Source organism: Hyaena hyaena, unplaced genomic scaffold, assembly GCF_003009895.1.
Source record: "Hyaena hyaena isolate Hyena2069 unplaced genomic scaffold, ASM300989v1 scaffold_19, whole genome shotgun sequence".
In the NCBI taxonomy this organism is placed as follows: Eukaryota; Metazoa; Chordata; class Mammalia; order Carnivora; family Hyaenidae; genus Hyaena; species Hyaena hyaena.
In genome coordinates this window covers 3,720,220-3,734,911 of record NW_024080651.1, presented here as the reverse complement: position 1 = coordinate 3,734,911, position 14,692 = coordinate 3,720,220, and the positions used below count along the sequence as shown (strand labels likewise).

Genomic DNA, 14,692 nt, shown 5'->3' with positions numbered 1-14,692 from the left:
TCAAAAAAAAAAAAAAAAAAAAAAAAAAAAAAAAAAAAAGGAAAAAAAAAACCAGAAATACTTCAATTCTAACAAAAGCCTTTCATTCTAGTATCAGGAGCCACGGTCCAGAAATACAAATTCAACAGAATTTCATCCCAGCCTGTCCCCTCCCTAAAGTTCTACCTACAGCAGAAAAAATAACAAAAACACTACCTGTAGTCACAAGTCCTTCAGTTTCCTGGCCAAGATTTCACATTCCCGTTATTTATTTATGTTTTACGTTTATTTATTTATTTTGAGAGAGGGAGAGAGAGCATGTGGGAGGGAAAGAGAGAGAGAGGGATAGAGAGAAAATCCAAAGCAGGCTCTGCACTGTCAGCACAGAGCCTGAGGTGGGCCTCAAACTCATGAACAGTGAGATTATGATTTGAACTGAAACCAAGAGTTGGATGCTTAACTGACTGAGCCACCCAGGGGCTTCACATTCCCTTTAAAGATACCTTTCAGGGGTCCATGGGTGGCTCAGTCTGTTGATCATCCAACTTTGGCTTGGGTCATGATCTCGTGGTTTGTGGGTTTGAGCCCCACATTGGGCTCCAGCAGATTCTTGAGCCTGCTTTGGATTCTGTGTCTCCCTCTTTCTGCCCCTCCCCTGCTCATGCTCTGTGTCTCTCTCTCTCAAAAATAAATAAATGTCAAAAATTAAAAAAAATTTTAAATAATTTAAAAAATATAAAAATAAAGATACCTTTCAAGGAGAAAGACTTGAAAGGGACACATGGGGGGCTTCAAAGGTGATAAGGTTCAATTTCTTAAGCTTAGTGTTGGGCACATGAATATATGACTATATTCATAAATATTATTATTTAGATTTTTCAGGTTAAAAACTTGAATGTACACTTAAGAAAATACTAGAGATTGAAAACTTGTAACAGAAATGAAGAATGCCTTTGATGGGCTCATTAGTGGACTGGAAATGGTAGAGGAAAGAATCTCTGAACTTGAAATTATGACAATTAGAAGCTTCCCAAAATGAAAAGCAATGAGAACAGAGACTGAAAAAAGCAGAACAGACAGACTATCCAGGAATGATAGGACATCACAAAAAAGTATAACATACATGTAGTGAGAACATGGGAAGGGAAAGAGAAAGATAGGAACAGAAGCAGAATTTAAAGCAATAATGACTGAGAGTTTTCCCAAATTGTCAGACGCCGAGCCACAGATCAGAAAGTTGAGAGAACACAAAACAGGATAAATGCTCCCCCAAAATATCACACCCTGGTCATATCATATTTAAACTTCAGAAAATCAAAGATAAAAAAGTATCTTGGAAGGGGCACCTGGTTGGCTCAGTCAGCATAGCATGCGACTCTTGATCTCAGGGTTGTGAGTTATTAGTTTCTAGTTACATTCTAGCATTAGTCAAAAGAAAGTGAGAGTAGCTATATTAATCTGAGACAGAACAGAATTCAGAGCAAGGAAAATTATCGTGGATAAAGGTGGGCAATACATGGGGTGCCTGGGTGGCTTAGTCGGTTGAGTGTCCGACTTTCGCTTAGGTCATGATCTCGCGGTTCGTGGGTTCGGGCCCCACATCGGGCTCTGTGCTGACTGCCAGCTCGGAGCCTGGAGCCTATTTCAGAGTCTGTGTCTCCCTCTCTCTCTGACCCTCCCCTGCTCATGCTGTCTCTCTCTCTCTCTCTCTCTCCTAGAAATAAGTAAAAATATTTAAAAAAAAGGGGGGGGGCAATACATAATGATGATAAAGAGATTAATACTCCATGAAGGCACAACAATACTTAACATGTAGGTGCCTAACAAAAGAGCATCAAAATATACGAGGCCAAGAGGCAACTGGGTATCAGTCAGTTAAGTGTCCAACCTTTGATTTTGGCCTAGGTTATGATCTCATGGTTTGTGAGATCGAGCCCCAAATTGGCCTCTGTGCTGATAGCATGGAGCCTGCTTGGGATTCTCTCTCCCTCTCTCTCTGCCCCTTCCAACTTGTGCTCTCTCTTCAAAATAAATAAATAAACATTAAACAGTTATTTAAAATTTTTAAAAAATATATGAGGCCAAAACTGATAGAACTCTAAGGAGAAATAGATGTATCCACTATTAGAGTTGGAAACTTTAACATCCTTTGTTAGAAACATACAGATCCAGCCAGGCAGAAAAGTGCCTGGGTGGCTCACTTGGTTAAGTGTACAACTTCAGCTCTGGTCATGATGTCATGATCTTGCAGTTTGTGGGTTCGAGCCCCGTGTCAGGCTCTGTACTGATAGCTCAGAGCCTGGAGCTATTTTGGATTCTGTGCCTCCTTCTCCCTCTGCCCTTCCCCCACTCACACTCTATATCCATCTCTCTCTCTCAAAAATATGAATAAACATTTAAGAAGTTTAAAAAAAAGAAAGAACATAGTTGAAATCAACAATACCATCAATCAACTGGATATAATTGACATCTATAGACCATTTCATCCAACAACAGATTACACATTCTTCTCAAGCTCACATGGAACATTCGGGGCCGTAAAATATATCTCAACAAATTCCAAAGAACAGAAAGCATACCATGCATGTTCTTAGACCACAATGGAATTAAACTAGAAATTAATAACAGAAAGATAACTGGAAACTCCCCAAATACTTGGAAATTAACCAACAGACTTCTAAATAACACATGGGTCAAATAAGAAATCTCAAGAGACATTTAAAAATATTTTGAACACATTTAAAAAATTTAAAAAAAAAATATTTTGAACAACATAAAAATAAAATTGCAACTTGCCCAAATTTATGGGGTGTATCAAAAGCAATGCTTAGGTGGAAATGTATTGCACTGAATGCATATGTTAGAAAAGAAGAAAGATCTGGGACACCAGGGTGGCTCAGTCTGTTAAGCCTCTGACTCTTGATTTCAGCTCAGGTCATGATCTCGAGGTTTGTGCTATCAAGCTCTGCACTGGGCTCCATGCTAACAGGATGGAACCTGCTTGGGATTCTCTCTCTCCCTCTCTCTCCATGCACCTCCCCCCACCCCCGCTCATTTTCTCCCTCTCTCTCTCTCAAAATAAACAAACTTTAAAAAAAGAAGAAAGATTTGGGGCGCCTGGGTGGCTTAGTCGGTTAGGCGTCCGACTTTCGCATAGGTCATGATCTCGCGGTTCGTGGGTTCGAGCCCCGCGTCGGGCTCTGTGCTGACTGCCAGCTCAGAGCCTGGAGCCTGTTTCAGTCTGTGACTCCCTCTCTCTCTGACCCTCCCCTGCTCACGCTGTCTCTCTCTCTCCTAGAAATAAATAAAACATTAAAAAAAAAAAAAAGAAGAAGAAAGATCTAAAATCAATAATCTAAGCTTTGACCTTAGAAAAGTAGAAAAAAAAATGGGGCACCTGGGTGGCTTAGTCGGTTAAGCGTCCGACTTTTGCTTAGGTCATGATCTCGCGGTTCGTGGGTTTGAGCCCCGCGTCGGGCTCTGTGCTGACTGCCAGCTCGGAGCCTGGAGCCTATTTCAGAGTCTGTGTCTCCCTCTCTCTCTGACCCTCCCCGGCTCACGCTGTCTCTCTCTCTCTCCTAGAAATAAATAAAAAACATTAAAAAAAAAAAAAAAGAAAAGTAGAAAAAAAGGAGAGTAAATTAAATCCAAAGTAAGTAACATAAAAGAAACAGTAAAAATTAGAGCAGAAATCTATGAAATTGAAAACAGGAAATCAATAGAGAAAATCAACAAAACCAAAAGCTGGTTCTTTGAAAATATCAATAAAATTGACAATCCTCTAGCCAGGATAATTAAAAGAGAAAAAAGAAAGACACAAATGACTAACACCAGGAAAAAAAAAGGGAGGACATCATTACAGATCCCCTGGACATTAAAAGGATAAAATGAAATATTATCAACAACTTTATGCCAACAAATTTGATAATCTAGATGAACTAGACTAATTCCTTGAAAGATACAATCTGCCAAAAGAAGAAGAAATACACAATCTGAATAGCCCTAGACCTACTTTTTTTTTTTTAAGTTTATTTATTTACTTTGAGAGAGAGCAAGCACAAGCAGGGGAGGGGCAGAGAGTGAAGGAGAGAGAATCCCAAGTAGGCTCCATGCTGTCAGCTCGTCACTCCCATGTCAGGTTCCATGCTGTCAAGAGTCAGACACTCAACCAACTGAGCCACCCCGATGGCCCATGCTTATAACCTATTAAAAAAATGGACTTGGGGCACCTGGGTGGCTTAGTTGGTTAAGCATCTAACTCTTGATTTCAGCTCAGGTCATAATCTCACAGATGCGTGATCAAGCTCTCCAAAGGGCTCTCCCTTCCTCTTCCTCTGCCCCTCCTCTGCTTGTGCTCTCTCTCTCTCTCAAAAAATAAAGACAAAATAAATTTAAAAAAGAAAGAAATGAAGTCAGTTGGGATGCCTGGGTGGCTCAGTTGGTTATGCATCAACTCCTGATCTTGGCTCAGATCTTTTTTTTTTTAATGTTTATTTATTTTTGAGAGAGAGAGGGAGCACATAAGCAGGGGAGAGGCAGAGAGAGAGAGAGAGACAGAATCTGAACCAGGCTCCAGGCTCTGAGCTGTCAGCACAGAGCCCGATGCAGGGCTTGAACACACAAATGGTAAGATCATGACCTGAGCCAAAAATCAGATGCTTAACTAACTGAGCCACCAGGTACCCCTTGGCTCAAATCTTGATCTCAGGGTTGTGAGTTCAAGCCCTGTGTTGGGCTCCACACTGGGCATGGAGCCTATTTAAGGAAAGAAAAGAAAGAAAGAAAAGAAAGAAAGAGAGAGAGAGAGAGAGAGAGAAAGAAAGAAAGAAAGAAAGAAAGAAAGAAAGAAAGAAAGAAAGAAAGAAAGAAAGAAAGAAAGAAATGGAATAAACCAATCATTAATAAAAGCACTAGAACCAAATGGATTCATTGGTGAAATCTAGCAAACACTTAAGGAAGAAATTATACCAATTCTCTAAGTCTCTTTCAGAGGATAGAAACAGAGGGAATATATCCTATCTCGTTCTATGAGGCTAGCATTATCCTACTAACAAAACTAGACAAAGACACTACAAGAAAACTACAGACCAATATTTGTCATGAACATAGATGCAAAAATCTTCAACAAAACATCAGCAAACTGAATCTAAGATATCAATAGGGGCAGAAAAAGCATCTGAAAAAATCCAACACTTATTCATGATAAATACTCAACAAACCAGAGATAGAGGGGAACTTCCTTAACTTGATAAAGAACATCTACAAAAAAACCTACTAATAACATCATAGACTCAAAGCTTTCCTGCTAAAATCAGGAACAAGGAAAGCATATCTCCTTACACCAATGGTCATCAATTGGAAGGTCTAGCTAATGCAATAAGACAAGAAAAGGAAACAAAAAGTATACAGATTGGGAAGGAAGAAATAAAATTGTCCTTATTTGCAGATGATATGATTATCTGTTTAGAAAATATGAAAAAATCAATAAAAAACTCTTGGAATTAATAACCAATTATAGCAAGGCTGAAGGATACAAGGATAATAAACCAGAGTCAATCACTTTCCTATATACCATCAATGAATAAGTAGAATTTGAAATTAAAAACACAGGGGCATCTCGGTGGCTCAGTCGGTTGAGCGTCCGACTTTGGCTCAGGTCAGGATCTTGCGGTTCATGGGTTTGAGCCCCGCGACAGGCTCTGTGCTGACACCCAGCTCAGAGCCTGGAGCCTGTTTCAGATTCTGTATCTCTCTCTCTCTCTGACCCTCCCCTGCTCACGCTGTCTCCCTCTCTCAGGGAATGAGACAAAGAAGCAATGACAATGCAGTGGAACAAAGATAATCTTTTTCAGAAACGATGCTGGAACAACTGGATACTTACATGCAAAAAAAAAAAAAAATTCTAGGGACGCCTGGTTGGCTTAGTCAAGTGTTTGACTCTTGATTTCAGCTCAGGTTATGGTTGAACTCTCATGGTTTGTGAGGTCAAGCCCTGCATCAGGCTCCACACTAACAGTGTTAGTGTGGAGCCTGCTTGGGATCCTCTCTCTCTCTGCCCCTCCCATGCATGTGTTCTCTCTCCCTCAAAATAGATTTTTAAAAAATTTAAAAAATTAAAAAAATCTAGACACAGACCTCATACTCTTCACAGAAATTAACTCAAAATGGATCACAGATCTAAGTGTAAAAAGCAAAACTATAGAATTTCTAGAAGATAATATAGGGGAAAATTACATGACTTTGGGTTTGATGATGACTTTTTGAAACAATACCAAAAGCACAATCCATGAAAGAAATCACAGATAAGCTGGAATTCATTAAAATTAAAAACCTCTGCTCTGCAAAAGACAGTATCAAGAGAATAAGAGAAGCCACACACTGGGAGAAAATATTTGCAAAAGACACACCTGATAAAGGACTATTATCCAAAATATACAAAGAACTCTTAAAGCTCAACAATAAAAAAACTAATTTTAAAAAGTTTTTGCACAGGCGTGCTTCGGTGGCTCAATCAATTGAGTGTTGGACTCTTGATTTTGGCTCAGGTCATGATTACAGGTCATGGGATCGAGCCACGCACTGGGCTTCCTCTTCCTCTGACTCTCTCTCTCTCACTTGCTCACTCACTTTCTCTCAAAAAAAAAAAAAAAAAGGAAGAAAAAGAGGCAATCTGTGAAATGGGAGAGAATATTTGAAAACCACCTATCCAACAAAGAGTTGATATCCAAAATATATAAGGAATTTATACAACTCAAGTGGAAAAAACCCAACCAAACAAATAACCCAATCAAAAATAGGCAAGAACTTGAATAGACAATTCCAAAGAAGATATACAAATGGCAAATAGGTATGTACGAAGATGTTCAAGATCACTAATTATTAGGGACATACAAATCAGAACCACAATTTTAGATATTACCTCACATCTGTTAGGATGTCTATTATCAAAAAGAGAGAGAGAGATAACAAATGGTGTGGATGTGAAAAAAAGGGAACCCTTGTGCACTGTTGGTGGGAATGTAAATTAATACAGCCATTATGGAAAACAGAATGGAGGTTCCTCAAGAAATTAAAAATAGAATTACCATACAATCCAGCAGTCCCACTTCTGGGTATTCACCCAAAGAAAACAAAATCACTATCTTGAAGAAACATCTGTATTCCCATATTCACTGCATCGTTATTCACAACATCCAAGATATGGATGAAAGGATAAGCACAATGTGGTATGTATGTACGTGTGTGTGTGTGTGTGTGTGTGTGTGTGTATAATGGAACATTATTCATCCTTTAAAAAGACGGAATCTTAATGACAAGAAGGATATGTGGATCTTAAGGGGAAAAAAGTTGAACTCAGAGAAACAGAGCAGCATGGTGGCTGCCTGGGCCTGGGGCAAGGGATGGGAAATGGGGAAGGTTGATAAAAGAATATAATTTTCAGTTATAGCATAGCCAAGTTCTGAGGATCTAATATTTAGTATGGTGACCAGAGTCAACGATACTGCATTGTATAACTGAAATTTGCTCAGAGAGTAGATCTTCAGTGTTCTCACCATACATACACACACACACAAGGTATATTTCTTATAAAAAAAAATCTCTTTTTAAAAGTATATTTATTTATTTTGAGACAGAGAGAGAGAACCAGTAGGGGAGGGGCAGAGAGAGGGGGCGACAGAGGATCCAAAGTGGGTTCCACACTAACAGCAGAAAGCCTGACGTGGGGCTTGAATTCACGATCCATGAGATTATGACCTGAGCCAATTTGGACACTTAACTGACCCAGTTACTCAGACGCCCCTTACAGAAAAGTTTCTTACAAAGCTAAACATACTATATGATCCAGCGATTGCACTCAATGGCATTTACCCAAATGAACTGGAAACTTACATCCACACAAAAACCTGCATGTGGATGTTTATTCATAATTGCCAAAACTCAGAAGCAACCACGCTGTCTTTCAGTAGGTGAATGGATAAATAAACTGTGGTACATACAATGGAATATTACTTACAGCTAAAAAGAAGTGAATTATCAAACCATGAAAAGATATGGAGGAACCTTAAGTGCATATTAGTGAGGAGATGAATGGACAGAGCACCAAGAAATTTTAGGTCAGTGAACTATTCTATATGATACTACAATGGTGGATACATAACAGTATGTATATACAATATACACCCATTGATACTATAGAATATACGACACCAAAAGGGAGCCTTAATGTAAACTATGGATTCAGGATGATAATAATGTGTCATTGTGGGTTCGACTGTACCGAATGTCCCACTGTATTAGGGATGTTGATAGTGGGGGAGGCTGTGTATATGTGAGGACAGGGAGTATATGAGAATTCTCTGTACTTTCTGCTCAATTTTTCTGTGAACCCAAAAAAATGCTCTAAGAAAGAATTTCATTAATTAAACAAACAAAAAAAACTAAGAAAAACAAAAATCCCAATGACCTTACAGATCTGGGAATCTTAGCAAATCCAAAGCAGAGTAAACACAAAATCATACATAACCACATCATTATCAACCTGTTTGAAAACCAAGGGTAAAGAGAAAATCTTTATTATTTTAACTTTTTAAATTTATTTAAAAAATTGTTTTTAATGTTTATTCATTTTAGAGAGACAGAGAGGGACAGACCGTGAGTGGGAGGGGGCAGAGACAGAGGGGGAGACACAGAATCTGAAGCAGGCTCCAGGCTCTGAGCTCTCAGCACAGAGTCTGACGCCGGGCTTGAACTCACGAACCGTGAGATCATGACCTGAGCTGAAGTCAGATGCTTAACCGACTGAGCCACCCAGGTGCCCCTAAAGAGAAAATCCTAAGAGCCAGAGCAAAAAGACATGTACAAGGGAATAACATGAGCCACAGCCAATTTCTCATAAGAAATGCTAATCTTCTATGTCAGCCAGAAGACCGTGGAACAACATCTTTAAAGTGCTAAAAGGGAGGAAAACTGCCAAACTATCATTTTATATCCAAATCAAAATATCTTTCAAAAATTAAGGTAAAATAAAGACAGTTTTGGATAAAAGCAGAGAGGATTTGTTGCCAGCAGACCCATACAAGCAGAGGTAAAGGACATTCTTTAGGCTGAAGACAAACAATACCAGATGGAATTTGGAGCTGCAGGAAATCATTAGAAATGATAAATATATCAGTAGATGTAAAAGATGATTTTTCTTTGTTTTCTTAACTTCTTTCAAAGGCAATTGTTTAAAGCAATAACAACAATGTATTGTGGGGTTTATAACGAACGCAGAAGTGAAATATATGGCAGTATAGCACAAGGTCAGAAGGGGGCAAATTATATAGTTGTAACATTCTTATTTATATGGGAAGTGGTATAATATTAATTCAAGTTAATTGTGATAAGTCAAGGATGTATATTGTTATCCTTAGAACAACTGTGAAAAAATAACACAAAGTCATTGGTAGAGATAAAAATGGAGTAAACAGTACTCAATCCAAAAGAAGGCAGAATAAAGGGGGAAAAATAAAGAAGAGATGGGGTAAATAGAACACAAATAGCAAGCTGCTTGACTTAAATGGTACCATATTAATAAATGTAAATAAACTCCACAGTCAAGACAGTTAAAAAAGAGAGACCCAAGTATATGCCATTTACCAGAGGTATATTTCAAATAGAAAGAGTTGAAAACAAAAGGACTGAAAAAGATATACCATGCAAATGCTAAGTGTAAGAAGGCTGTGTTTATTTTAATATAAAAGTATAATGCAGAGGATACTTTGGCTGGCTTAGTCTGAAGAGCATGTGGCTCTTGATCTTGGGGTTGTGAGTTTGAGCCCTACTTTGAGCGTAGAAGTTACTTAAATAAATGAGAAACTTTATTGGGGCACCTAGGTGGCTCAGTCAGTTAAGCTTCTGCCTTGATTTTGGCTCAGGTCATGATTTCAGAGTCATGAGACTGAGCCTCTGTACTGAGCCTGGAACCTGCTTAAGATCTTCAATCTCTCTCTCTCTCTCTCTCTCCCCCCACCTCTTTTCCTCTCTCCCCAATGTGCACATGCGCTCTCTCTCTCTCTCTCCAAAAAAGTCAAATAAAAAAACCTGTATTTCAAAAAAAGTAGAATGTAGAACAAGGAGTATCACCAGAGAGAAAGATATTTATTTCATAGACATGAAAATCCTGAACATGCATGCATCTAATAACAAAGCTTCAAAACACACTAAGGAAAAGTTGACCAAACTAAAGGGAGAAACAGACAAATCTACAATCATAGTTGGAAAGATGGAGCATGAAAGAGAGAAATATAGAGTGTCAGAGACACAGAGACACAGAGTAAAGAGAGAAACAGAGAAACAGATAAAGAGACACAGAGCCTGAGTGAGGGTGAGGTATGTGGCCTGATTCTAAGAGGCTGACAGGACCCAGAGACAAGGAAAGAGAGAGATAGATCATGTCCTGGACAGGAATGGGGTCAGGAGCTCTGATCTCAGTGTGTGGAGCCAGAGCAGGGGTCTGGGCCTGTGGGATCCTGGAGGGGGTGCTGCAGGGTGGCAGCATCACTCACCCGCTGCCCCATGGAGCCTTGGGGGCCAGGTTCTCCACGCAGTCCCTGTGTGGGAGGGAGGAGATGTATACAGTCATTTATTAGGGTGTGTGTGACCCAGGGACCCCAGCATTCCCCAGAATCCTCCACCAGGGGCTGCCTCAGTACTCACTCTCTCTCCCTTCTCTCCTGGGTGGCCGGAGATTCCTTTGGGTCCAATGGGGCCTGGGGGTCCCTGAGCAACAAGACAGGGCCTCAGCCTTGTACTGAGTCAGGGTGGGGTGGGCAAGGACTTGGGGGACAGAGGGGTCAAGGAGGGAGTCCCAGTTTGGCTTGGGCCTCTGGGTTTTTTACCACACTCCCAGTGCCTGGCATATAGCAGGCAGTTTGTACAGCTCAGGGCTTAGAGTTATGGCCCTGGAGTCATAGAGTCCCTACCCTGATCTGGAAGTTGCCATGTGCTGGTGGCAGCCCTAGGGCAAGAACCTCTGTCTTACACACAAAAAAACAAAACCTTTATCATTCTTGGTCATACGTGCTACTTTTCCTTACATAGACTGAATAAAAAGATTTATTGAAAGTAGTTTGCATATTAAGTGCTCAATAAATGCTTGAATGAATGATTATATGAATGAATGGTAGATGGGTGAATGGATGAATATGTGGACTGATAAGTGGGTGGGTAGATGGTTGGACAGATGAGTGGGAGCACTTGGAAACTTACTCACCATGTGTCCAGGACTCCCAGGAATGCCCACGGGACCAGGAAGTCCAGGGGGACCTGGAATAAGACAGGATGTTCTCAGGACCAAAACAGAGTACCTGCCAGGAAGTTCAGTATCCGCTCCCTCCTGATAGCCACAGCCCTACCCCTTCTTCCATCTCCTGACCCCACCTCTTACATTGGATCTGGACTCAACTTACCCATGGGCCCTGGGGGGCCTGGGAGACCAGCTGGTCCCTGGGGCCAGTGGCTGCTGGTTTCAGTGAAGGTGTTGGACAGTAATGGGTCCCCTGGGGGAAGAAAGATGGTGAGTGAGCAGGGCTGGGCTGGGATAGAGAAGTCAGTCTGTACCTGCCATACCTCTTCCAAGCCAGCTTTGACTGCCCTGTGGGACAACCTACAGTGTGGGCAGGGTCACTGGACACTTGCTCCAAGGGTGGGGTGTGTGGAGAGTGCTGGTCACGTTGGACCAGGAAGCAGGGAGACCTGGGTTCTAACCTTACCGCAGTCTGGCTGGTGACATTCAGTAAGACATTCACCTTGCTGAGCCTGTACTGCCACACGTCAAATGGGAATAGTAATAAAAGCTGCCATTTATCAACTATCTACCTTGTGCTAAGCTTCTGTGCATGGGGGTCATAGAGCTCTGGAAGAACTGTGCAGCCACTCTCCCCATCGTACAGATGAGAAAACTGAGGCTTAGAAAGGGAGGAGCGGTGACATGGAATGAATGGCGTCCAGTCATATACCAAAGATTCGGCACGGGTATGATTGAACCTGGCACTCCCAGCTCCCAACCACTGGCGGCACACATGTAGGTCAGGCTGGGGAGGAGGCGAGGCATACACATCCCGGCCCAGCTGGGCGGAGGGGGCTCTCTGAGCATAGGGCCAGGGAGCACAGAGCTCATTTCCTGCTGTCAGGCCTTGGGCTTTCCAGCGCTCTGAGGGCTGGATCCTGGCCAGCTCCGAGGCTTGGCAGGAGGGCCGGAAGCTGGTGGTTCTAAGCACAGGCTTCGGAGGACGCCTGGGTTTGAAGCTGGTCCCTCATGTCCTGGATATGTAATCGCCCCTCTCTGGCCCTCAGTCTTCCTCATTGGAGAACAGAAGAGGACAATGGCACTATTGGATGAATGGGTGACGCATAGTTGACCAAGGGCAAGCCTGGTATACAAAAGGTACCTGGTGGCAGTGACACTGGGGTGATCATTACGCCAGCCCTGCCGCCACTCACACCATCACCTGCCATGACCCCAGGGACTCACCATACTGAGGGTTCCAGGCGTGGGGTGGTCCAACAGGGGCTGGGGGGCCAGGGGGGCCAGGGGGGCCAGGAGGCCCTGGTGGGCCTGGCGGTCCCCTCTCTCCAGGGGTGCCCACAGCTCCAGCCTGGCCAGGGCTTCCTGGGGGCCCCTGAGGACCTAAAATGGAACCAGGGAGTTGGTGGGTATATAAGAGGCAGGGAGGTCCAGGGTGGCTGCAGGGGGCGGGACAAGGCAGCCTGGGGGAGTGGGTACCTGAGGGCTCTGGAGGCCACAGGCCCAGGCCAGTCCTGGTCCAGGCCCTGACCACCCTGGCCATCTACTACAAACACAGCCCTCTTCAAGGGCTTTAGGACAATGGACACTTGGTATACAGCAGGTTCTTAGGAAATGTTGATTTCCAGAATGTTCTCTTCTCTCCCTTCCAGGCTATTGAATGCGTCGTTCCCTCCATCAGTCCTCCCTCTGCTCTCCCTGGTGTCCCCTCCAAGTCATCCTTTAGGCCTCAGCTATGATGTCACTCCCCAGGAAGCCCTCCCCATCCCCCACCCCATCCAGACTGGGTCTATGCTTCCTTCCTTGGGGTTCCCATACCTGCAACATCCCTCAGAACAACCCTGGTCACATGGTGGGGGACACTACTATTTCTCCTCTGCCTGCCCCTCCTCCCCCCAGCTGATCTGGGAGCACCAGGAGGGTACGGACAGGTCTGATCCCACCACGGTGCCCAGCTCAGAGCCCGCTGGGGCAGGTGCCCAGGTGCAGAGAATGCAAAAGAGGGTTTCAGGTCGCCCAGGTGCGAGTGGAGGGGTGATGAGCTGGGAGACATGTAGGGGGAAGGGACCCAGGCTACCTGTGGCCACGTAAGGATTCACCTGACAGGGCTGACCTGGGAAGCTGGGGGTCTGGGCAGTGCTGTGGGCACTCACCTGGTGGGCCTCTCATCCCCGTTGGGCCCCGACTGCCAGTGTCTCCCTTGGGGCCAGTGGGCCCAGGAAGCCCCTGGCCACCAACTCGATCTGGGGGAGAAAGTTCATCAGCTTGGCAGCTCCAGCCTTGCTCTTGCCCTGACACTGCCCCTTGTCCCCCAGTCAGCACCTACCATCTCGAGGGAGCAGCGGGGCCCTCACGTTCTCTCTGGCTCCTGGTAGCCCTGGGACAGGGTGGTAGGCAGGGGTCAGTGTCATCCAAGGTCTGTGCCCCCAGCTCCAATGCATGGGGCAGGGGCTGCTGGGGCTGCTTGACCCCATCCCCTCAGGCCAAGAAGGGGTCAAGCTGGGAGTCAGCAGCAGGGTGGGGGTTGGAGTTTCACTTCCCTGATTCATTCCCAGTGGGAACATTGCTCCTAGTGACACACTCACCTTGGAGGCCTCTGTCTCCGGGGCTGCCTTGGGCAGCTGGGGAGCCCCAGAGTGGGACAGGGTCCCTGGGTGTAGCTGGGGTGGGGAGCACTGCCCGCTCAGTGACAGTCAGCACCGCCACCTGTGGAGGAAGAAAAGGACAGGTAGGTACCAGGGACAGGCCAGGGACAGGCCAGCCAAGGGGCCCCGTGTTGGGGGCAGGAGGCCCATGCGGCCAGCAGAATCCAGCTTGGAGTGAAGACCCACTGCCCAGAGGCCTGGAACTTCATCAGAAGTGACCGTGATTTTCAAACCACACAATTCAGTGGTGGTTTTAAAAAAGCCATTATACACCGTCACTGCCACCCAAGTGGAGTTCTGTGTCGCCGTGTTTGCTGAGCCATGGGGTCTTTCCTATGCTGACTCGCATAAATAATATGAAACTACTCTCTGTCTATTAAAGCACTACAGGCTGGAAGGGAAGTTTGGGAAGGTCAGACATGAAATAGAGGCCCCGAGGTGTTCCAAACCACTTTGGAACCCAGTGTGGGGGAGACTGAAAGTCAGTGGTGCCCGTTGAGCTGCTGACTTGGGATTAAAGAGGGGTCAGAATGCCCACTGACCAGGGGGCCCTGGGTCGTGTGGTCCTGTCCAGAAAAAGCTGAAACTTTTGGGCAGACTCAGAACTAAGAACCACACCCCAGACCTGAGACTGGGCCCCTTAGGCCGCTTCTCCTGGGAGGAAGCCTGGGGAGCTGTGTGTTGGGTTCCTGGAGCTCCCATACCTCCTAATGGGGGTTCTAGCACAGGCTGTTCAGAAGCCCACTTTTCCCCCTTGGTCCCTCAGGGGCATATTTTCATG

The 14,692-nt window shown here is 44.2% G+C and overlaps 1 protein-coding gene across 12 annotated transcripts in view; it reads right to left on the bottom strand.

The window, feature by feature from the left end:
• Positions 1-14,692, bottom strand: part of EMID1 (EMI domain containing 1) — a 47,871-nt gene that overhangs the window by 14,264 nt on the left and 18,915 nt on the right. For 9 of the 12 annotated variants that reach the window (XM_039225079.1, XM_039225101.1, XM_039225061.1 and 6 more), the window contains exons 6-13: positions 13,852-13,972; positions 13,593-13,643; positions 13,420-13,509; positions 12,494-12,649; positions 11,430-11,519; positions 11,234-11,286; positions 10,678-10,740; positions 10,527-10,571 (exon numbers count right to left, since the gene is read on the bottom strand). In XM_039225079.1, the coding sequence (XP_039081010.1) occupies positions 10,527-10,571; positions 10,678-10,740; positions 11,234-11,286; positions 11,430-11,519; positions 12,494-12,649; positions 13,420-13,509; positions 13,593-13,643; positions 13,852-13,972 (669 nt within the window). The remainder of the gene's footprint in view (positions 1-10,526; positions 10,572-10,677; positions 10,741-11,233; positions 11,287-11,429; positions 11,520-12,493; positions 12,650-13,419; positions 13,510-13,592; positions 13,644-13,851; positions 13,973-14,692) is intronic. The other 3 variants (XM_039225076.1, XM_039225084.1, XM_039225119.1) reach the window with 3 other exon arrangements.